Consider the following 23324-nt stretch of genomic DNA (forward strand, 5'->3'; position numbering starts at 1 on the left):
AGACTTGAAGGTAAAACGTAAAATATAGGGGGTTATTTAGTCGGTAGCTATAATATAATACTATTAGTTATTAAAAGCTTAAAAAGAAGGCGAAAGGATAGCAGCCTAGGCTTTAGTCGTTACTATCGTAGGTTATATATACTTAATAATAGCTATCCTATCCTTATAGGCTTTCACTTATACTTAGTAGATCTATTAGAGCCTTAAATTCCCAGCTAGCTTAAAGTCTAACTATATATATAAGCTATATATACTCTAGCAGTAGGTGTATACCTTACTTTTACCCCTTTGCTTGCAAATAGGGAAAACTTTAGTCGATTATATTTTCTTATTATACTACTCGCAGAAGAACTCTTTATTATAGGCGTATTTATACTCCTTATTGGATAAATTACCCTTAAGTAGGTAATCGCCCGCAGTATATTATGGTTTTAGCCTAGTCTCTAATAAGTTAGGATATATAGAAGATAGTCTGCTCGTAGGTCGTAGGATCTCTATAATATTAGGATCCATAGGGGTATTAATACTACCTATAGTAGGACCGCTACTAAGATTCGAATCGGATATAATCAGGTCTTAATATAGTTAATCGAGAGAATTTATAAAGTTAGATCGGGTTAGAATTAATATATAGGCTTACGAAAACGGGAATAGAGTATAGTCTTATCGACGATTAGCTCTAACGTTTAAACCCTAGGCAAAAGATAATACTTATAAATTATAATGCCGATAATAATTATAGTGGCTATAGGAAGGAAGAGGGAAGAAAAAGAGGTAGGAAGAATAGGCGTAAAGGGAAAAATACCCTTGTCTAAGGGGATCTCTTACTAATAGCTAGCAGAAAATTTTTTATAATACTTCTAATTGCTATAGGCGGTTTTTAGCTAGTAATGCGATGCCAGACTTCTACATATTTCCACTATATTATACCTAGGTTGACCATTCTATGAATCCTCCAATTGCATAAGCCGAGCCCGATACCTATATAGATATATACCGCTCCTACAACTTGAGGGTATTGCGATAAAAATCCCGGCGACCTTATTAGTCTCCGCAGAGGAAGGAGGGATTATAGGATATAATTAATCTGATTGCGATATAGAGGAGGGGGGTATATTACAGGCTCGGGCTATACCCATGCTACAATATAGCTAGGACTCGGGCTGTGCCTGTGCCTAGCTTAGGCAGGGTCAGATGGGTTAATAGCACGGGGTCATAAGACCACGCTAAGACCCCGACCCGTACTATATAGGGATAAATAGGCATTCGAGAAGCCCCTATTTAGGTCCTCTCTCTTTCCTCCTTAGTCTATTTAATATATTCATTCGACGCCTATTCGCAGTAGCCTTAGGGCCAGTCCTTTACAACTAACTTAATTAATTTTAGCTTATTTAATCCCTTTAGTATAGTATAGCTAAAGGCGCTATTAAATACCCCTACGTAGCCCCTATATAATACTTATAGTAATCCTATAGTAGGAATAAGAAGCATTAGGAATAAGTAAATCTCTTAGGCCTTATAGGCTAAAATTAGTTAATAGTTATTATATTAGTAATAAAGGTTTTCTCCTCTTTTTCCCCTTTTTTGCTTTTTTTACTGCCTTTTCCCCCTTTATTTTTATCTTGCCCCCCCTCTAAAGCCTCTTTCCCCTCCCTTTAGGCTAAAAGCACTTATAGCGATATAGCGATATCCTCTTATATATAAGCTTAGTGCTCTAAAGTTAGCATTTTCCGCTCCTTTAGGTCTAATATCTTTTAGATTGCCTTAGGAAAGCTAAAGCCCCCTACTGCTATTACTACTACTACTATTACCCGACTATACCCCTAAGAGGCAGATACTTATTTAGCCTTCTACCAAAAGGCCTTATAGTTATCTACTTAAAAGATAATTAGCCGGCGACCTATACTATATATAAATTAGAAATATACTTTTACCCCCCTAGCTAGTATCTTTTATACGTTAAGGAGCTCTTATATTAAGATCCGGTTCTCTAGGGTCCGCTTAAGCGGCACATAAGTCTTACCTATAAAGGCATAAGGGTAATACGCTATATTAGTCCCTATATATATTAGTATCGCCTGAGAGTAGGTATAACCCGGCCTATACCTTATTGGCTCAAGTACTAATAATTAGGATCCTCCGATCGCATAAGGTATAGCCTATAAGGCTATATATACAGCTCTTCTAGCTATTATATAAGGGTTAGCTGCGGCCCTATCGCGCGTAAGATTCGTACTTACCCCCTTATCTAATATAGCTAAGCGTTTAGGCATTTTATCGCTATTATTATTATTGTTACTATTATTATTGCTATTACTATTGCTGCTATTGCTTCTATTGCTGCTGCTACTGTTCTGTTATAGGGGTTAGTATCGGCCCTATACTGCGATAGAGGGGTCATTACATACCTTAAAATTAGCGCTATAGAGGAAAAGAAGAAAAGAAGAAAAGGCATTAAGTCGGGGGGTATTACTAACCTATATACTAATATAGTGCCTAAGGCCGCTTACTTTAACCCTTAGAATTAGCTTACTTCCTCTTCCGACCTAAAGACTAATATATACTAAGAAGCGCTTAGGCTACTATAGATATGCGCCTAGCGAGAATATGCCTATCGCAAGTGTATTACTGGCCCTACCCCTCTGACTTTACCCTCCCTTTACTTTTTGCCCGATAAGACTACCGACTTAGACCCGATACTCTAAGACTTCTCGCTTATACTCTTCTTATATAATACCGCTAGATATAGTCTTAAGCAGTTATATACCCTACTCTTTTACGCACTAAATACCCGCCGCCCCTGCTATAGGGCGATATAAAATAGAAATTAAGAATGCCACAAGGGTTTTCCTCCTAGCTATTAGGTTCTTCTTTTCTGAATCATCCTAATAGAAGTACTAGATAGGTTATTTAGCTCTAAATAGCCTCTAGCGTAATTTAATAATAATAATAATAGTAAGTATAGTAACTAACGCTTATTTAATTCTAGGATAGTAAGAGAAATTAAAAGTAAAGGCACTGCAACGCTATACGAAAAATCACGGCTTATAATATAGGGCTATAATGATGACGAAAAACAACTAATATTAACCCAGTCCCCTATAATTTAACGGGCTAGTTAACGTTTATTAATATCTATAGCTCTATCATTATAATGCTCTTATAGCTTATTCTTATGGATAAGGGATATCATTTAAGCATCTACCACTCTTAACCGGTTAATTATTGCGAAATTACCTAAGCAAATAGCTCACCAGTATTTTAATAATACTATTATGGAAGTGGTAAAGCCACTATATAGTATAGCTGAGGCAAGCATACATTAATGGACAATTTATTTCCGGCACCATCGCGATAAATTAAGCATAATTATGTTAATATACAATCCGTATTTATTAATATCTGACAATAATGAAGATAATAATACCATAGATAATACTATAGATAATACCATACCTTTTAGTATAGTAGGAATGCAAATAGATGATATCCTTGGCCTTAGTAATATATATTTTTTCGACCGCGAAGATATAGAGCTCATTAAGGCAGAATTTAACGTAAAGCCTAAGATGAAATTATCACTTACAATGCCCCTACTATTTAACGGTTGCAAGCTAAGTATTGATGCCGATAATAGAATCATGACACTATCCCAGAAAGACCAGAGTAAAAATATTGCCTTTATCGACAAAAATACGCTTATAGCACAACAAACTTATATTAAATAACGTGCTCGTAGCGCCTATATTGCAACTGTTTGCTAACTTGTAGCATCTTATAACCTATCCGTTGCAACATAATAGCAACAGCCTGATTCTGATGATATTGCCAGACTAAATAAACGCCTTAAATGACAGCTAGAAAATCAGGACCGTGGCTTACAATATATTAATTTCGACCTTATTACAGCTAAAATCTTTATATTTGTGGATGGATCCTTTGCCAATAATAAAGATTTAAGCTCCCAGATAGGATATATGGTTATTATTGGCAACGAAAAAGATAACCCTATGGAAAACGCTTTTACGCTAACTGGCAATATTATAATATATAGCTCTACTAAAAGCAAGCGTGTAACACGCAGTGCACTTGCCTCTGAGCTATATAGTATGGTACAAGGAGTCAACATCGCATACAAATATAATTACCACAAAGCTAGGATTATCAAGAATTCCTACGGTTGTGTGCATAGATTCTTTTTTACTATACGAATGTCTTATTAAGCTAGGCACCATAAAGGAAAAGAGACTAATAATAAATATTATGGCCTTGTGATAGTCATATGAGCATCGAGAGATTTATAAGATCCGTTAAATTAACGGGAATGATAACCTTGCCAATATTATAACTAAGGAAATGCCCAATAAAGCCTTTAAGACCTTCGTCGACTGAAATAAGGCTGTTATACGTATTAAATGGTGGGTAAAGAGGCTAGTTAATATCTGACCGATTTTAGGAAGTATTAATAATATTATGTGTGGCAAGTGGGTAGATTTCCTTATGTTCAATATTGTGTATACTATACCTTTTTCCCTCTTTATTTAGTTACGATATTTAATATACCGGCTTTTATACGGTATAAGACTATATAAGCCAGCCGCGCGGCGCGATAGCGTTATTGGCAGCATAACCTTCCGAGACTGCGCCGCACTTTCTTTTCTATATATGCGCTTTATATCCTAGCAATTCCGATGTTTGCTTTTATAAAAAGAGAAGCTGCCAGTATCGGAATCGCTGTCGCAAGGTGCCCAATTGGGCATATTGCGACGGATATGCCGCGCAACCGCTGCGCAAGATGTGGCCAATGCCCGGTAGGGCACGCGGGCAGCCCGAACCGACCACGCCGGTGCATATGACCACGGCACACGCACAAAAAGGCCATATCGTGTAATTCCTCTTTTGCTTCCTTTTCCTACTTTTTTAGATAGTCATAAGTAAAGCAATAGAATCCGTTGCTTTATAACCACCCGGTACATCATACCACGCGCGCGACTCTACGTACAACTGGGTACCCCTTGATGTGACACCAACAACTAAAAAATTGCTAATTACATCCTGGTAGTAACACTAGGAAGTATATAGGGGGCTTTAACTGGTCTTATTATAATAAAATATTAGTATATTATAATTTCTTCTAATATTTAGTAACGGGTTAAAGCTGCAATATATTGCATAAAAACATAGCTAATATTTTTATAGTAGTGGGGTCGTCGGCAGACGCAGCCGTTAAACTGCATTTACCCAGTTTTCTTTTTCCTAGTTTTTTTATTTTTCCCCTAAAGAAGACCCCTTTACAATCTTCAACGCGCTTCCAGCTGATTGTTCATTACCAGTTAATGCTGCTTGACCTGATCTACTGGGAGCCTTTTGTTCATTGTACCAACTCCTCCTATCGTGTGTTTTCGTCGCCATTTTCTTTCGTCCCCGAAATCAGACGTACAAGATGGCCCCCGATGCTACAAGCGATTGCTCAGGTATCCAATCTTGTCACAGTCACGGATGGATCGTAGCATACTGATTATCCCATACTCATTTAGAATTTTGCAATCAGGGTGGTAACACCACGCACCCTTACCCCGAAGAAGCATCGGGAGACGGCGAGAATGGTACCGACTGTAAGGCGACCTCCCAGCTTAGCTACCACTTGAAATCTCACCTGTGACTAATGACTTGATTAGCTCTGATTAGCTTGGTTATAACTTTACCTGACCCTGAAGCCAAAAAGCTGCAAATAATGGTGAGTCGTTATAATTTAGCACACCAGTACATTGAGTAACACTTCCGAACTAGGTGTCTTCTCAGGAGCAAATCCATGAAGTTCGCCAGTCAATTATCGACCTCCCCGCGGCATTTCGGTTTACCTGCTTTCACCTCGAGTATCGGAGGCAAAAAATTAATGATTTCATCTCAATCGCCGATATTCCCGACCTAGACCCCGAACCAGAGTTCCTGCTAGTAGAAGACCCATACACAGAAAAGGAAGCTCGTATTCACCTTGTGAGAATTCGCGAGCTTATTGGGGCTGCCGGAGATCGTGCGGAAACATGTCAAGGTGTACTTCCCGGCCTGTCGCTGTTTGAAAGTGTCTCTCGGCAAGCTCACACTTGCCAAGACGCCCCTCTGGAGTCAGCATCCCCATTGAAGGACTACGACTTTCAATCGGAGCCTTCGCTTTGGAATCTCCTTCCAGACGCATTGCCGCCCCCCCCCAAGACCGTCAAATCAGTCGGTCTGTCATCATGGAATCCACCGCCCTGCCACTTGAGACAGCGTGGCCACCTTCTCTACGTCCTCGTAATTACGAATGAAGGGGAGCAGTTTCAAATCACCTCCCACGTGTCTGGCTTCTTTGTGAACAGGTCTTCGAACACCAAGTTTGACCCATTCCCTCGACCTGCCGCAAAAGGGCTCTCAGCTCATTCCCTGCTCGAGCTTATGTCGCTCATCTCGCCTTCCTTTGAGGAATCCTTCCACCAGCTACAAGAGTACAACAATTCGAGAGATCCTCTTTCGACTTTTCAAATAACCAACGCAATTCCATCAGCCCCATGGACAGTGCCATCTCCGTCTTCAAGTTTGTGTGCTCACGTTCCTGATCCTACTCGTCCTCAGGAGACCTATCTATTCGCTGGTATTGAGAATACCGACACCTTGCGGGATTGGAATGAGGAACTTCAGTCAGCAAAGGAGCTTCCCAAAGACACTGTGCAGGATAGAGTGTTCCGCGAAAGATTGATCTCCAAGCTCTTCGCTGATTACAATGATGCAGCAACCAAGGGCGCCGTGATGGTCGCCCGGGGAGAGATAGCACCGTTAAATCCTACTGAGTGTAGAGACGCCCAAATATTCGTGTATAACAACATTTTCTTTTCTTTTGGTGCGGATGGCGTGGGGACATTTACTTCTGAAGGCGGTGACGAAGCTGCCAGGGTAGCGACTGGCAAAGATGTTGCTGGTGTAAGGCTTGTCAATCAACTCGACATTGACGGTTTGTTCGCACCCGCCACCGTCGTCGTCGACTATCTTGGAAAGCGAATTGTCGGTCAGAGCATAGTTCCTGGCATCTTCAAGCAGCGTGAACCAGGACAGAATCAAATTGACTATGGTGCGGTCGATGGCAAGGACATCGTAACAGCAGATGAGCGCTTCGTCTCAACGTTTGCCCAGCTATCGAAGGCGCTCAAGGTGAAGAAGCATCCCGTTTGGGATAAAGACGGAAAGAGATTCAACTTGGAAGCCAGTATTGAAACAAAGGGATTGATGGGAACTGATGGACGAAAATATGTTCTAGATCTCTACCGGATTACTCCATACGACATCTATTGGCTCGAGCTAACAAAGTCTGCAAACGGAAATGAAGGTTACCCGCATAGAATGACGGTACTGCGGCCCGAGTTAGTCGATTCGTTCGCTCGGTACAAGTTGAAGCAATGGGTCGATAAGGAGTTGTCCTGCCGCAGCCGCGCACAATCAAAGTCAGACCAGCCTGCACATGATGATGAAACAAAGAGGGCCTCAAACGAAACCCTGGACACCTCACTTGATCTCTCTGGTTTCAGCTTCTCTCTGAATCCTGATGCGTTCAGCGGCCAAACACCCCAGAATGCCGAGGAGAAGAAGGAGCTGCAGGAGGATGAGGAAGAGGTTCGAAACGCAGGGAAGTACCTGCGACAACAGGTCATTCCCCAGCTTCTCCGTGAACTCTCTAGTTCTGAGATCAGTTTCCCTATGGATGGTCAGTCGTTGAGTCGCTTGCTGCACAAAAGAGGTATCAACATGCGCTACTTGGGCGTCGTAGCTTCTAGTTCTACAGAAAGTAGACTCCGCTGCCTCAAAGACATCTGCATCTTGGACATGATAGCACGCGCTTTCAAGCATGTCGCATCATCCTACCTGCGAACCCTGCCGGTTCCATTAACCTCCGCTTGCCTTTCCCACCTCCTGAACTGCCTGCTTGGTTATGACTTGAATTCTACACCTGTAGTTGACATTGACCCATCACTGCGCTTGATGTACTCCGACAGTGACCTTTCTTTTGAGTCAGCCACTCCTGGCAGTCTCCGCATGGTTGTTGAGGAGCAAGTCTTGATGCGCTTCAGATATAATTTGGCGCCGAACTGGTTCCAGATTGTTGGCAAAGTGCAGCTCCTCCGAGAAATTAGCTTGAAACTCGGCATACAGGTCCAAGCCAAGGACTACCATTTTGAGCCGAACAAGAGTATGCATAATGAAAGAATCAGTCAGTCTCTGCCGAAAATCGCTGGTGTTCAGCAGGATGGAGAGTCAAAAGACAAGAAGAAGAAGAAGAAGGCCCGCGAAAGCTCTCCTATTTCCTCCACGTCCTTTGAAGAGAATCTTACATTCACAGCTGATGACGTGGTCGACGTTGTGCCGGTTGTAAAACACTCTGCACCACGCAGTGCCTTGGCAGAGGAGGCTCTTGAGGCCGGTCGCCTGTCAATTATTCAAAAGCAGATAAAGCTTGGGCAGGAGCTCCTTCTTGAGTCGCTTTCTCTTCATGAACAAATTTATGGCATTTTACATCCTGAAGTCGCGAGGGTGTACAACAGCTTATCGATGTTGTATTATCAACTTGATGACAAAGACGCGGCTGTTGAGTTGGCCAGGAAGGCCATTGTAGTTGCTGAAAGAACTGTTGGTGTTGATTCCGCCGAAACCCTTCTGAACTATCTCAACTTAAGTCTGTTCTTACACCAAACTGGGCAGAGTAGAGCGGCACTGGTATACTCCAAACATGCATTGATGCTCTGGAAGATCATTTACGGGCCAGGACATCCTGACTCCATTACTACCCTCAACAACGCGGCTGTCATGCTGCAACATCTCAAGCAATACCACGAGTCAAGACTTTGGTTCGAGGAATCGCTCAACGTATGCGAGTCAGCTTTCGGTAAACAATCCATCAATTCTGCAACCTTGTTGTTCCAGCTTGCACAAGCCCTCGCACTGGACCATGACTCAAAGGGGGCCGTCAATAAAATGCGTGAATCATACAACATCTTCCTCAACGAACTTGGACCGGATGACAAGAACACCAAGGAAGCTGAGGGTTGGCTGGAGCAGTTAACTCAGAACGCTGTTTCCATTGCAAAGCACGCAAAAGATATGCAAACACGTCGTATTCGGTCAGGCATTCGTTTTCCTGCAACTGCCACTCCTGCACAACAGCAGACTGTGCCGCATCCTGAGCGAATTGCGCCCCCATCACATGTTGACTCGCGAAGCATCGATGAGTTGCTTAAGTTCATTGAAGGTGGCGACCATAAGTCAAACACTGTGAAGAAACGACCTGGGCGAGGAAATCCAAAACGCAGAGGTCAAGCAACAGTTGCATAAGCCATTTTCCCAAAGATCGCTGGATCAGTCGGCAAAGATAGGCATAGGATGGGGACTCCGCTGAGAATCGAAATACATGCAAGTCGCTTCCGGATTTAATTTCAAATATAACATCACTAAGCAGCACAAGTCTAGCGGAACAGTATATAACATAGATCGGGCTGAAAAGCCATGCAAACAAGTGTAGATAAAATACACTGTTTTGAATTGGATTTGGTGGATGGCGTGACTACCAGTGTTATCATAAAGTCAGGTAGCAGAAACCATCTTCCTGCTTGGATCTCAATAAGGACATCTTGGCTCATTTCATCAAAAACCTGTCTTTTCCCTTTCCAATCGTTTTATGTAATCTTGTACAATACCGACTAGGGCGGTAATGAACGGAAGCCACATATGTTGGGCATACGAGCATCATTTTGACGTGACTAACAATTGGGACGGGAAAAGAAAAGTGCCCTAGTGAAAGTATTCTTTAGACTACTTAGGTACTGAGTAGGCAAGACGAAGGGAGCCGGTCGTTCCTATTAGGAGTGTTGGAATCTTGTTCTTTGTTTGATATAGGTCGAAAAAACAACAGCGTCTCCGGAACGATGTGTCGTGGTGATGAGGGGTTCCACGGTGAAATAAGCCATTTCTCTTGCTTTTCTCGGATTACGATTGTCGCTGCATGGCGTTTGCAACAGACAATCCCCTGCCAACAGGGGCATGATAGGAGCCGATACTCTGAAACCCTCTGGAGCAGCAACTCGTTAGCTCGGATAGATGAAAAGGAGCATACGCTATATGGAGAAAAGTGGCAAAGGCGGGAAAAGGAGAGCTCTTACCTCGTTAAATCGAATCCCTGGTTTTCATCGGCCTCTCTAGGAGCCACGCCTTGTTCAAACTTGTTCGCAATTACTGGTTTCTTTGGTTTCGAAGGACTACTTGGTGGCGATTTGCTCGCCCGCGGAGGACTACTGCTCTGGGGCGGGATGCCACCAGCAAGCTTGGAAGGGCTGAGTTCGTACATTGCGGAGGGTCGCAACGGGGTGCTACTGATGTCGGCATATTTCCAGAAAGGCGCTGGTGAGCTTGTGGGCATGTGCTGGCTTGGTCGTTGGGCTGTGCTGGGTGGCGCAAGCTTTGGGTGAATTCTGGGTGGAGCTGGCGTTACCAACGACGCACTTTCATCCTGTAAATACGATAACGTGAGTGTGGGGGATTGAGGGTTTAGACTGGAAAACGAGGAATCAGGAATACTGCGATTAGACTTTCGGTGGCGAGGGAGAGGACTGCCGTCAACAGTTGAAGTGGCGTTGCGGCCTCCTGGCGGCTCTGAACGCTGTTGCGGTGTTGAATGGGTGGCCGTGACGGATAAGGGATTCGGTGGTGATACAACAGGAGACACCAAGCGTCTCCTCGCCGATATCTGCTGTCGTGTTGCCATGTCTCTGGCTCCTTGCGTAATGTAGTTTAGTTGGTTGGGCGATGATGGCGCGGATGAGCCTCGATGTCCTCCGCGGCCGATTTTGAATGCGTTCTTCACCATCTCCTCCATCGCCTCAGGGACAATTTGCCACTTCATCCCCTTTCCAGGTTCGTCCGTTGATCTAGCGACCTTGTCAAATGACTTGTTAAGGGAAAGGTTATGCCGGATGGAGTTCTACCATGGATTAGGAAGTAACGGATTAGCGCGCGCTGATCTGTGGCAGCCAACTTGCCATTTGCATGATGTCTGTATCTCCTGATTCTACTCACCTGCCAACCAGCAGCTTGCTGATGCCTGTAATATGAATAGCTGTCCGTTATGAAGGTGTAGATGCCATTCAGGTTCAGCCTTTCGTCTGGCGCATTCAAGATAGCCTGAGTAATCATCTGGGCGTAGCTGTACTGCGGTTTGATGTGCTGGTTATCATCCTGGCTCAAGTCAACACCATGTGCCCCAATCATCACTGCTGGCGTCGCAACAGCGGGAGACTTAGCGCTTGATGCTCCTCTGCTCTGGACTGGTGGCGGAGTTCCTGGCCCCTTGTATTCAGCAGACGCTGGGGTAATGGGTGGCTGTCGGCGTGATATAGGAGCCTGCACTGCCTCCGGAGTCAAACCGCAGCGCTGGAGAAAGGCCGCGTTTACGTGCAATGGGGAAATCTCGGAAGGCAGCACGAACATCATTTCAACGTTGCCAATCTCAATCACTTCACCAGAGACTAACCGATGCGAAGCCCTGGACTTAAGAGGTCGTCCGTCTATTTTGGCGCCGTTGCGACCTTTGATTTCAAGGATCCACTCCTCGTCCTTAGAGTCAAAGCATATGGATGCGTGATCTCGTGAAACCATCTTGCTTGGACCTAGGTCGATGTGAACATGAGCCCCAAAATCGGCCTGATCGTCTCCATGAGATACTTCGGAGCCACGTCCGATATTCACAGCAAGTTTTGTTATGTAGAATGTCCAGTCTTGGGCTGCAACTTTGGCATATGCCTTGACACCATCACGGTTAGCCTCGTGAATCGCATTGGCGTGATCCTTGCTAGCTTGAACTACTCGGCTCTTCAGTTGCTGAGTAACCTGGGAGACAACTTGATCATCATTGCTTCCACGAAGGTCATCATGATCGTGTGTCCGGGAGGTTGATGTTAACGAAGAGAAATGACTGCAATCGGCCGGATCTGATGACCGTGTCCTTCTGCGACGCTTGGCAGGGCGGCTGGGGGAAGGCTCCTCCAAGTCGACGAGGTGGAGGTCGTCTTTATCTCTACGCGCGTCGCGCCGACCGCGCCGGGCTCTTCTGGCTGATGAAGGCATCATTTGCACAAAATATTGCCGACTCGATAGGAACTCGGGCAGACTGACATTAAGTAGGCGAAGAGAGCAGGATAGATGCCGTACCCACTGCCGAACGAGGGAGTCGAGAGTGAGAGAATGATTCGAGAAGCAAGAAAAAGACAAAAGCAATATAATGCAGTGACCTTGAAAGTTAAAAAGGTGTGCTACTATTTAAAAGACATGTACAACTTCAAAGGCGAACGGCTTTCTCATTAGGCTCTGATCCAATTAAGGCGCACTAGTAAGCCGCCGTACGCTTTTCATTATAATAATTTATAAATTAGGTAGGAATAAGAACTTATACTATTAATATCCTTATTATTAGCGTTATTTTATATCTATAATAAGGCTTTTTTAATTTATATTATTTTTAGTGCTTTAGTTTAACATTTAAAAAAAAGTAAAAGGCAAGGAGTTTTTACATAAAAGTAAAAAAAGAAAATTAATTTATTTCGTATATTAACCTAAAGACTTTAATACGCTATATAAAGAGTTCGAAGTTATATATATATATTACTCTAGCTAAGCTATCTAGGGGGGGATGGGTCCCTATTTAGCCTAATACTAGTACCTCTATACTTAATCTATATAGGAAACCCGAGTGCCGGGAGGAAAACCTATATACTATCCTACTATCCTTAATCGGTAGTATCCCTTCGAATTCAAAGGGGATTTATTATATATTGCGAGGAGGTATCCTATCGCGCAAGACTAGGTCTAGTGGCAGGGCTAGGAAAGTATAGGTAGTAGGAATGCCTCGATAGGCGCGGTAATACATATTAATAGATATGAGGTTAGCTCTAGGGTGGGTATACATTAGATTCGGCGTAGGTAGTATTATTAGGTAGATATAGTAATAGTAAATAGTAATATTAATATCAGGTGGGCAGCGGTAATATAGTGAGTTATATGTTTTATTATTATTAACTTCATCTAATATAAGTTAAGGCAATTAGCGGACGGTCGAGTGATCTAATATAGGCATATAGCGGTATAAAGTCTCCTTTACCTGCCTTACCTTTTTATTTTTTTTCCTCCTCCCTTTTTACTCTTTATTAAAAGTTATTAAAAATTTTCCTTTACTCCCTTATATATAACTCTGCCTCAATTACGCTACTATAGCTTTTATATACCCTTTATTCTTTAAGATATTAAATATTCTAGAGTTAGGTCCTAGTTTAGCCTAAAAATAGCCGTATCGTCCCTATATATACCGCGGTGCCAATATAGCCGCTTATTATTATAACTAATAGGATAAGAGGTTCTCTTTAATTATTATCTGTCTTTTGCTAATAGTAGGTAGGGCTTAGGGGTGCCTATTTCGCTTATACTTTAAAGTAGAAGCCTTATTATATTCTCGAATATAATGCCACAAACTATAAACCAGTAGAAAGTATATTAGTATTATAAAAGGCCTTTACTTGCAATTAGGAAATAAATATAGCAGCTTATTAGTATCTCTTAACTTTACAGCTAACTTTAGTAGGTACATAAAGATAAGTACTATAAGGTCTAATAAGCCGTATATCGGTCTATTGCGTTAGCTAATTTAGTTCCCTAAAAAAGCTAAATAATTCCGCCTTTATAATATAAATATTAGTACCTATAGTCCTAATTATACTTCCGGCTGATTTCTTTAGATTTATTAAAAAAAGAGTTTTAGCTTTAGAATAAGCCTATAATAAGGGGCCCTTACCTCTCTCTATATTTAAAAAACCTTAGCCTCCTACTACTACTAGTAATATTACTACTAGCAATAGAAGCTTTATTAGTTCTATTATTATTATCGATAATAAGCTTACTTTTAGGCCGGCTATTAAGAGGGAACCGCCTTATAGCGAAAGGGTCTTGCTAATCTAATTAGAGAATCCTATATTGCCTTCTTTTAGTAAATTATAGTAAATAGTTGCATTTTTAAAGTTTATAGAATCCTAAGCGGAATTATAGCTAATAGCTTCTGCCTCTATGGCGCTATCTATACTGCTATTATTAAAGCTCTTTCCGCCTATTATACTATTGCCGCTTAAGTAAGCTAAGCTAATAGTTCTATTGCTATTTTCCCTTTACCTTTAGGCTAATATCCCTACCTTTTTCCCTTTTAAGCAAAAAAAAGAAAAGCTAAAAGCAATAGAGCTATCTATAAAAGAGATACTAGGTCTATATACTAAGGTTAAATAAAAGACTCGTTTAATTATAATATCCTTTTCTTTAGGGGTAAAAAAAAAGGAAAAAAGAAAGCAAAAGTAGCTCCTAATAATAATTATAATAATAATAAGGGTAGTATAAAGTAAGTAAAGAACTAGAGAGTTAAAGATACTAAAAATACTAAAGGTCTAAAGCCGTTAATAATATAGGTAGCTTATATAGAAAGGATATATTTTCCCTATCTAAAAGGTTAATCGTATTTTTATTTATAATTATCTATATATATATATGTATTTTAAGGTTAAGGTGCAATTATATTAAATTATTACTAGAGCTAAAGTCTATATAGGCAGTAAGTATAATAACTAGGGTGAATTATTCAAGCCGGTAGGTATTAAAGACCTATTTAATAACCTATTTAGCCGAGTTTTTATTTTTAAATACTTAGATAATATTATACTTATTTAGTATAAAGCGGTCTTAGATATAAAAGGGAAAGTTTCTAAAATAATTATTATACTCTAGGATTATATATTTAATATTTTTTATATTAGGTCTGCATTAATAGTACGGGTAATAAATAGATAAGACCTTTATTTTATATAGGAACTTATTAAGGCCTATTTTTTTTATTTTAAATTAGGTAAAAAAAGAGGATTAATATTTATAAAGGTTTTTATAAAGGTTTAGTATCTTCTTTATAGAAGTAAAATCAGGGGTATATTTAGTAGTAAAGCGGTTTCTTAATAGGTATTATATTTAGATAAATCGCTATTTAGATTATTATCTTTTTATCCATTTAAGAGCTAGAGTATATATAGGAAATATATATATATATATATATTATACTAGCTAAGCTATCTAGGGGGGGATGAGTCCCCATCTAGCCTAATGCTAGTATCTCTATGCCTCATCTATATAGGAAACCCGAGTGCCGGGAGGAAAACCTATATACTATCCTTACTCGGTAGTATTCCTTTAAATTTGAAAGGGATTTACTATATATTACGATAAGATGTCCTATCGCGTAAGACTAGGTCTGGCAGCAGGGCTAGGAAAGTGTGGATAGTAGGAGCGCCTCGATAGGCGCGGTGGCTTGCGTTAGTAGTCATTGGTTATTAGTTATTAGTCCTTGGTCTTTAGTCTGGCTCTAGGGTGGGTATGAATCGGATCCAGCGCGGGTAGTATTATTAGGTAGGGGTGGTAATAGTAATATTAATATCGGGTAGGCGGTAGTAACGCGGTAAGTCGCGCGTTTTATTATTATTAATTTCGTCTAGTATAGGTTAGGGCAGCTAGCGGACGGTCGAGTGATCTAGTACGGGTATATAGCAGTATAAAGTCTCACTTATCTGCCCTACCTTTTTGTTTCCTCTCCTCTTCCCTTTTTATTCCTTATTAAAAATTACTAAGAATTTTCCTTTATTCCTCTATATGCAGCTCCGCCTCTATTGCACTACTATAGTTCTTATGCACCTTTTATTCTTCGAGATGCCTACCGTTCTAGAGTTAGGTCCTAGCCTAGCTCAAAAATAGCTATATCGTCCCTATGTATACTGCGGTGCTAATATAGCCGCTTATTATTATAATCAATAGGATAAAAGGTTTTCTTTAATTATTATCTGCCTTTTTGCTAATAGTGGGTAAGACTTAGAGGTGCCTATTTCGCTTATACTTCGAAGCGGAAGCCTTATTATATCCTAATGTGTAATACTACGAACCGTAAACCGGTAGAGAGTATGCTTACATTATAAAAGGTTTATACTTACGAGTAGGAAGTAAGTATATTAGTTTGCTAGTATCTTTTAACTTTATAATTAACTTTAGTAGGTAGATAAAGACGAGTACTATAAGGCCTAATAGGCTATATACCGGTCTATTACGCTAATTACCTTAGTTCCCCAAAAGGGCTAAAACGATTCTACTATTATAATACGAATAATAATGCCTATAATCTTAATCTTACTTCCAGCCGATTTCTTTAGACTTATTAAAAGGGGGGTTTTAGCTTTAGAGCGCGCTTATAGCGGTAAGCCCTAGCCTCTTTTATCGGTTAAAGAGCTTTAGCCTCTTACTACTATTACTAGCGATAGGAGCCCTATTAATTCTATTATTATTCTATTAGATATCAATAACGAGCCTATTTTTAGTCTAACTACTATAGGGGAACCGCTTTATAGTAAGGGGATCTCGCTAACCTAGTCTAAGACTCCTATAATGCCGTCTTCTAATGAATTATAGTAAGTAGTTGCATTTTTAAAGTTTATAAAGTCCTAAGTAGAATTGCAGTTAATAGTTTTTACTTCTAAAGTGCTATCTATACTATTATTAAAGCCTCCCTTATCTACTACTTAATCGGCGCTGCCTAAATAAGCTAAATTAGTAATTCTATTATTATCTTTCTTTTGTCTTTAGGCTAATACCCTTACCCCTTCCCCCTTTAAAAGGAAAAAAAAAAGGTTAAAAGCGGCAGAATCGCCTATAAAAAGAATACTAGGTCTACCTACTAGGGTTAATTAGAAGATATATTTAAGATCTATAGTATCCCTTTCCCTAAAGGGGAAAGGGAAAAGAAAAGGGAAAATAAAGATAGCCCCTAATAATAATTATAGTAATAAAAAGGGTAATATAGAGTAAATAGGAAGCTAGAGAGTTAAAGGTACTAAGAATACTATAGGTTTAGGGCCGTTAACTATATAGGTAGCTTATATAGAAAGGATATATATTCCCTATCTAAGAGGTTAATTATATCTTTATCTATAATTATTTATATATATATATGCATTCTAGGGTTGGGGTGTAATTATATTAGGTTGCTATTAGAGCTAAAGTCTATATAGGCGGTAAAGGCGATAGCTAAGGTGAACTATTTAAGCCTATAGGTATTAAGGACCTATTTAATAACTTATTTAGCCAAGTCTTTATTTTTAAATGCTTAGGTAATACTACGCTTATCTAATATAAGGCGGTTTTAGATATAAAGGGGAGGGTTTTTAAGATAGTTACTATACTTTAGGATTATATATTTAATACTTTCTATATTAAGTCCGTATTAATAATATAAATAATAGATAGATAGGACCTTTATTTTATATAGGAACTTATTAAGGCTTATTTTTTTTATTCTAAATTAGGTAAAGAGGGAGGATTTATATTTATAGAGGTTTTTATAAAGGTTTAGTATCTTTTTTATAAAAGTAAAATCGGGAGTGTATTTAATAGTAAGGCGGTTTTTTAGTAGGTATTATACTTAAGTAAGTTGCTATTTAGATTATTATTTCTTTATCTATTTAAAGGCTAAAGTATAAGTAGGGGATAGTTTATTATCTTAAAGTAAAATCGAGTCTTTAAGGGCTATATAGTTTAGTATTCTATTTTCGGTCGGTCGCCTTTATCTATAAGTAGGTCTTTATTATAATTGAGCCTAGATAATAGTATATATATTAGAGATAAGGTCGGCTATACTACTTTCTTAAGTTCTAATGAGAAATTATTATTAAGCCTAATTAAGGTAGAGATCAAGTGGGGGGATTACTACTTTAGTTTCTACGATTATATTAGGTATTGCTTAGTAGGCTCTTATAACTATATAGAGGCACTTTAACTATTTAGCGGTTAGGCTATATATAATGCCTTTTGCTACCTCTCCTAGTTTGGTAGGAGTATATTAGATTCTAGCTCTAAAGGCGATTATAGTTCTAGTGACTTATATATATAGTAGTCGCGCTTTGCGGAATTAGTAACCCTATATAGAGGTCGCTAGAGCGATAAGGGCGAGCTTCTGCCTTTCTAGTTTCTTTACTATTCATGCCCTATAGTTAGACCAGCTAAATTTATAGTTAATTTCTACTTTAAAGAATCGGGCATATTATATAGGCTGGATAATTGTATTACTAAGTTGTATTATTAAGGTATCCGGTCGGTATTATTTAGTAAAATATATTAGCTTACTTTTTGCTAGGTTGAATTTTAGTCTGGCTTCTACTGACTACTTTTTGTAGATCTTTTATACTTTCGAGAGGGTTATAATTATATCCTACATTATTTTACTATATGCGATTATATTAATATCGTCTGCAAATCCTAGGGTTAGCAAATTATTTACTACTTTAAGTCTATAGTATAGGGGTACAATATAGAAGAGGAAAAAGACTAAAAAGATTAGGGAGCCCTAGCGTACTCCTACTATAATTAGGAAGCATTAGATAGGTTAGCCTTTAAAGAAGATTTTAGCTAAATATAATATAATAAAGCCTTAGACTTAGGCTGCTATCTATCGGGGGGTGCCGCTTTAGAGGAAAAGGTATATAAATTTAATATAATTAACGGTATCAAATGCTATAGAGATATCTAATTATAGTAGCGATACTATTCCTTTATATTACTAAGTGGCTTTAATTACTTCTGCTAGGGTATATAGTGCTATATCTATTAATCTATTTACTTTATTGCCTATTTATATATCTAATAGTAATTTTCGTTCTTCTGTAATTACTATTAGTCTCTTTACTACTATAGCTTTAAGGACTTTTCTAAGGAGGTTTAAGAGGGATATTAGGCGTTAGGCTCTAGCTTTTTAGTATTCTTTAGGTATTTTACCAGGTTTTCTTAATATTACGACTTTAGCTTCTTAGAACTATATTAGGTAGTAACTGGTTCTATATATAGCATTAAGGAGTATTATTAAGGCTCTAATAACCGGTTCTCTATAGGCTTTAAGGAATCTTATTGGTATACTATTAGGGCTTAGTATTTTCTAGCTAGCTATATATCGGAGAGTATTATAAATATCTACTTTAGAGAATTCGTCTTTAGGGGCGAATATCGTATTAGTAAGGCAGGGGAATTATAGGTCTAAGATATTATCAAAAGTGGCTATTAATGTTATAAAGAATCTTTTTATTAGTACTTTTACTTTAGAGGAATATATTTTTACTTCTTATATTTAGGCTTTTTTGCCTTAGAGAAGTATAAGGATTTCTCTTAATTCTAAAGGGAGTCTACTATATAACCGGGCCCATTTCTCTAGGGACTATAAGTCTATATTTTTCGTTATCGCTTTATTAATAGCTTCTCTCTATATTTAGCGCCTTTCCTATTAGATAACCTTAATTTAGTTTATCTCTGCTCTTTATACTATTAACTAATTAAGGCTCATATAGTCTTTTCTCTAATTTCTTATAGCCTTATGGGCCTCTTTTATAGCCGACTATACTTCTTAGGTCTACTATAAGGCCCTTTTTAGCGGTTTAATTCCTCTCTTAGGCACAGTAATATTAGCGATAGCCTATAGTTAGGTTATAAGCTATTAGGCAAAAGCGTCGATTTCTATAGAAAACTAGGGTAGGTGTAAAGCGTATAGAATAGCTATTTTAACTTTAGCTTTAGCTTAAGTAAGGATTTTATTAAGTTTCTTCTATTAATATATTAGTAGTAGTTTATAAAACTTATTTAGTCCTATTTTACTTAGATTACCTAAAGGATATAATTAGATCTAGTAATATTTACCGCCCCTATAAACTCTATATTAAGATCGCCTATACTCTATATATAGTCGATAGTATTATTATATTTGTCTAGGGCTTATTTAGTTATCTCTCCCTATAGTATTATAAGGGTTAGCTTTTATTTTAATATAAGTTCGAGGAGGGTATTATAGCCTAAGGAGGTTTTATAAGAGCGGTCCTATATAGAGTGATAGATATTAAAGTTACTAGTAAAAATACTATAGGGATGAGGGGGGGTTTAGGCGAATTCTTAAAGGGGGATGGACTAATTTAGGGAAGGGATTAGAGAATAAATAGAATAGATATTAGTATTTTAAAGTATAATACAGTATTAATCTATATCTAAGTCTATTACTTAAGAGCTAGAAGTATATCTTTTATAGATATAGATTGCTATATATCTACTATAGGCGGCTACTTAGTATCTGCCGAGGCTAAAGTATAAAGGGAGTCTATCTAAAGCTGCGAATTCCTAAAGGGCGATAATATCCGGTTTAGATTTATAGTTAAAGGCGAGGTACGCTAATAGTAATTTCTTTTATATATTCTAGTATAGTACCTCTATTATTAGTATTAAGGCTAAGGGGTTAGGGCTTTTAGTATATTAATATCAGTAGGCTTAGATAAATTAGGTTAGAAGAATACGGCAAGATTATTATTACTATTAGTCCTCTTAGGGGCAATAAAGCTTTCTTTATATAGTCTACTATTTTATTTTTTTTAGGGAGTCTTTTCTTAGGGAGTTACTAGTGAAGCGTCTATAGCCCCTATCCTTTAAGATAAAAGGGGAAGGCATTAATAAAGTGCTAGTATTTATAAATTATATTAGTCTAGTGCTATAAGCCTATCTTACGATTATTATTATTATTAAATTACTCTAGGGGGCTATTCTAAGCTAGAAATGCCTATCTAATACTCCGGCAGATAATCCAGAAGGGAAAAACCTAAGGACCGGGGGGAAAACCCTTCTTACTAATATAATTATAACGACTAAAAAGTCAGGCCTCTAGGGGGGCCGACGGGTTTCCGGCATATAAGAAAAGTAGGTATACTATCGCTTAGGATTATACCTAGCGATAATACTAGGAAGAGTATAAGAGCGATCTAGAAAAAGTAGGTTTAGAAAAAGGTAGGTTTAGTATCTATAGGGGAGAGGTAGTCCTAAGTCGGTATATTATAAATCGAAAGTAAAATAGAGGTTATATAGGCGGGGCAGCGCCAGCTGCATAATATACGCGCCGGCTATATAGCGTATATATCGCGCAGGGGTATTAGATTAAGAGTAAAGGAATTTTCTATTATTGGGGCTATATTAGCGGCAAATTAGCTATAGGGGGGGTACTTAATGGAAGGCAAGCGGTATTAAGTCGGGGATTAGGGTAAGCTTAATATAAAGAGAAGGCGTAAAGGCCTTTAGTCAGGCGAGGATATAAAAGTATAAATACCCCCCGACTTTTTAATCCCTTTTTCTTCCTTTCTATAAGGCTATTATTTTTTCTGTATATAATCCCCTTAAGCCCCATTCTCTAGTGCTATAGGGATGATGCTAACCTATACGGTAGGGCGATAATAATAGCAATAGTAGCAGCATTAGCAATAGCGGCAATAATAGCAATAGCAAAAGCAACGGCAGTAGCAGTAGTATTAGCATTAGTAGTAGTAGCATTAGTAGCAATAGTAGTAGTAGCTATAGTAGTAGTAATAATAATAATAATAGTAGTATACCAAAGAAGTTAGTGTTTTTAGATAAAGGGGTGGGTATTCCCTATTCCTACTATATTAGTATTACTAACCTATCTTTATTAGCCTGGCGAGCTATAGGGATAGCCTTACAACCCTTATTTTATATAAGCCGAAAATCCTAACTATTAATATTACTTTTAGTAAGGTAAAACCCGACCAATTAACCCCTAATCCAACCAATATTTAAATAATAGTAATATAGTATAGTACCGTATAGGGCCTAAGGTAGTATATTTCGAGTATATTATAGTAGGGAAGACCTATTATCTTTTTAAGTAGACTCTTAAAAACCAGAAGTCTCTTTATGCCCTCTTAAGTACTTAGGAGGTATTAGCCGCAGGGGGGGAGGTATATATAAGGTATAGGGGCTATATAGGATAGGTACTAATATAAATAGGTTAATAACTATTATGCCCTCTAATTAAAGGTATAATAGGCATCGACTGCCTATAGTAGGGGGAAGGCGGCAATAATAGCAATAGTAATAGGGGGGAGTATTACTCCTAGGGTGACTTAAGAGGCATTAGACCTTAAGGAGTATAAGGTAGAGGTATTAAAGGGTATTTAGGCCGTATTAAAGCTATTTATCTCTTAGGGGCAGAAAAGGGCGGTAAAGGGGGAGGGGAAAAAGGGGGAAAAAGAAGGGGGGCTATTATAGGGGCTAATAAAAGAGGGGAAGGGGGGGGGAAAAGGGCTCTAATATTAATATTATAACTTTAGAGTAGCTAAAAATTAAATACTTTTATCTGCCTACTATATCTCCTTTCTCTTATATTAGGTTATTATTATTAGATATTAGGGGCGGTATTAGGTAATCGGAATTATCTTAAAGCCTCTATAGGGATAGGTTGCTAGAGTAATTAGGTAAATTAAAACTAATCGAGATAATCGAGGCTAAAGATTTAATATTTAAATCGGCAGGTAAAGCTTAGCTTATTTTAAGCGATAGAGATCCCTAGGCAATCTTAAAAAAGGCTTAGGCTGGTCCTATATAGCTATTAGCGCTATCGTCTATAATATAGGTAAGAAAGGATTAAATAGTAATAGTCTTTAAGGGCCTCTTTATATCGGCAGAAAGGCAAAAGCATAATAAAGATTTAGCGCTAGTAAAAAAAGGAATTTAGCCCGATCTTTTCTATATAAAGCTAAGTAAGTATAGCCGATTTATATTTAAAGAGGCTATTATAAAGTTTAATTATTATAGCTATAGATTAAAAGTCTAGGGCCCTCTCTACCGCTATAGGCCCGTATTACCGCTATCTTGCTTTTATAGCGGCTTAATATTTAGATTATTTAGTAAGCCACTCTTTTGCTAGGCATTCCTTAGCTATTAGCTACTATAAGTCGAAGTCTAAAAATAAGATATATATCTAAAGTCCTTTATAATTACTCCGCTAATAGTATTAAAATATCGCCGCTACTATAGTAAAAGCGCGGTTAATTCGCTCGGCTATTTTAGTCTTTACTATCCTTTCTAAAAATCGCTAGTAGATATAGTTTAGGTATAAATCGATAGGTAGTATAGCTACCTTAATCTTAAGGATATCTATTAGTATAGCCTTAAAGGCCCTAATAACGGTTCGAAGGCAGGATAATTATTCTATAGTTAGCGATTTTATAATACCTTTTGCTACCTTATTAAAGGCAATAAAGGTATATTAGACTCTTACACTAAAGGCAATAGTAGTGCGAATAACCTATATATAGATTAATCGGGCCTCCCGATATTAATATCCCTATATAGAGGCTACTATTGCTATAAGGGCA

The 23324-nt window shown here is 38.5% G+C and overlaps 2 protein-coding genes across 2 annotated transcripts; one reads left to right on the plus strand and one right to left on the minus strand.

Moving 5' to 3' along the window:
* Positions 1-5443: 5443 nt before the first annotated feature.
* UV8b_03744 (uncharacterized protein) lies at positions 5444-9357 on the plus strand (the record flags this gene model as incomplete). The annotated part of the gene is made up of 4 exons (XM_043141242.1): positions 5444-5474; positions 5538-5615; positions 5679-5737; positions 5791-9357. The coding sequence occupies 4 exons, from the start codon at positions 5444-5446 to the stop codon at positions 9355-9357; spliced, it is 3735 nt and encodes a 1244-aa protein (XP_042997176.1).
* A 651-nt stretch (positions 9358-10008) lies between these two features.
* UV8b_03745 (uncharacterized protein) lies at positions 10009-12141 on the minus strand (the record flags this gene model as incomplete). Its single annotated transcript, XM_043141243.1, has 3 exons — positions 10009-10090; positions 10182-10999; positions 11095-12141. 3 exons carry the CDS (start codon positions 12139-12141, stop codon positions 10009-10011), a joined length of 1947 nt encoding a protein of 648 aa, XP_042997177.1.
* Positions 12142-23324: the final 11183 nt, after the last annotated feature.

This window comes from Ustilaginoidea virens, chromosome 3, assembly GCF_000687475.1.
Source record: "Ustilaginoidea virens chromosome 3, complete sequence".
Lineage (NCBI taxonomy): Eukaryota > Fungi > Ascomycota > Sordariomycetes > Hypocreales > Clavicipitaceae > Ustilaginoidea > Ustilaginoidea virens.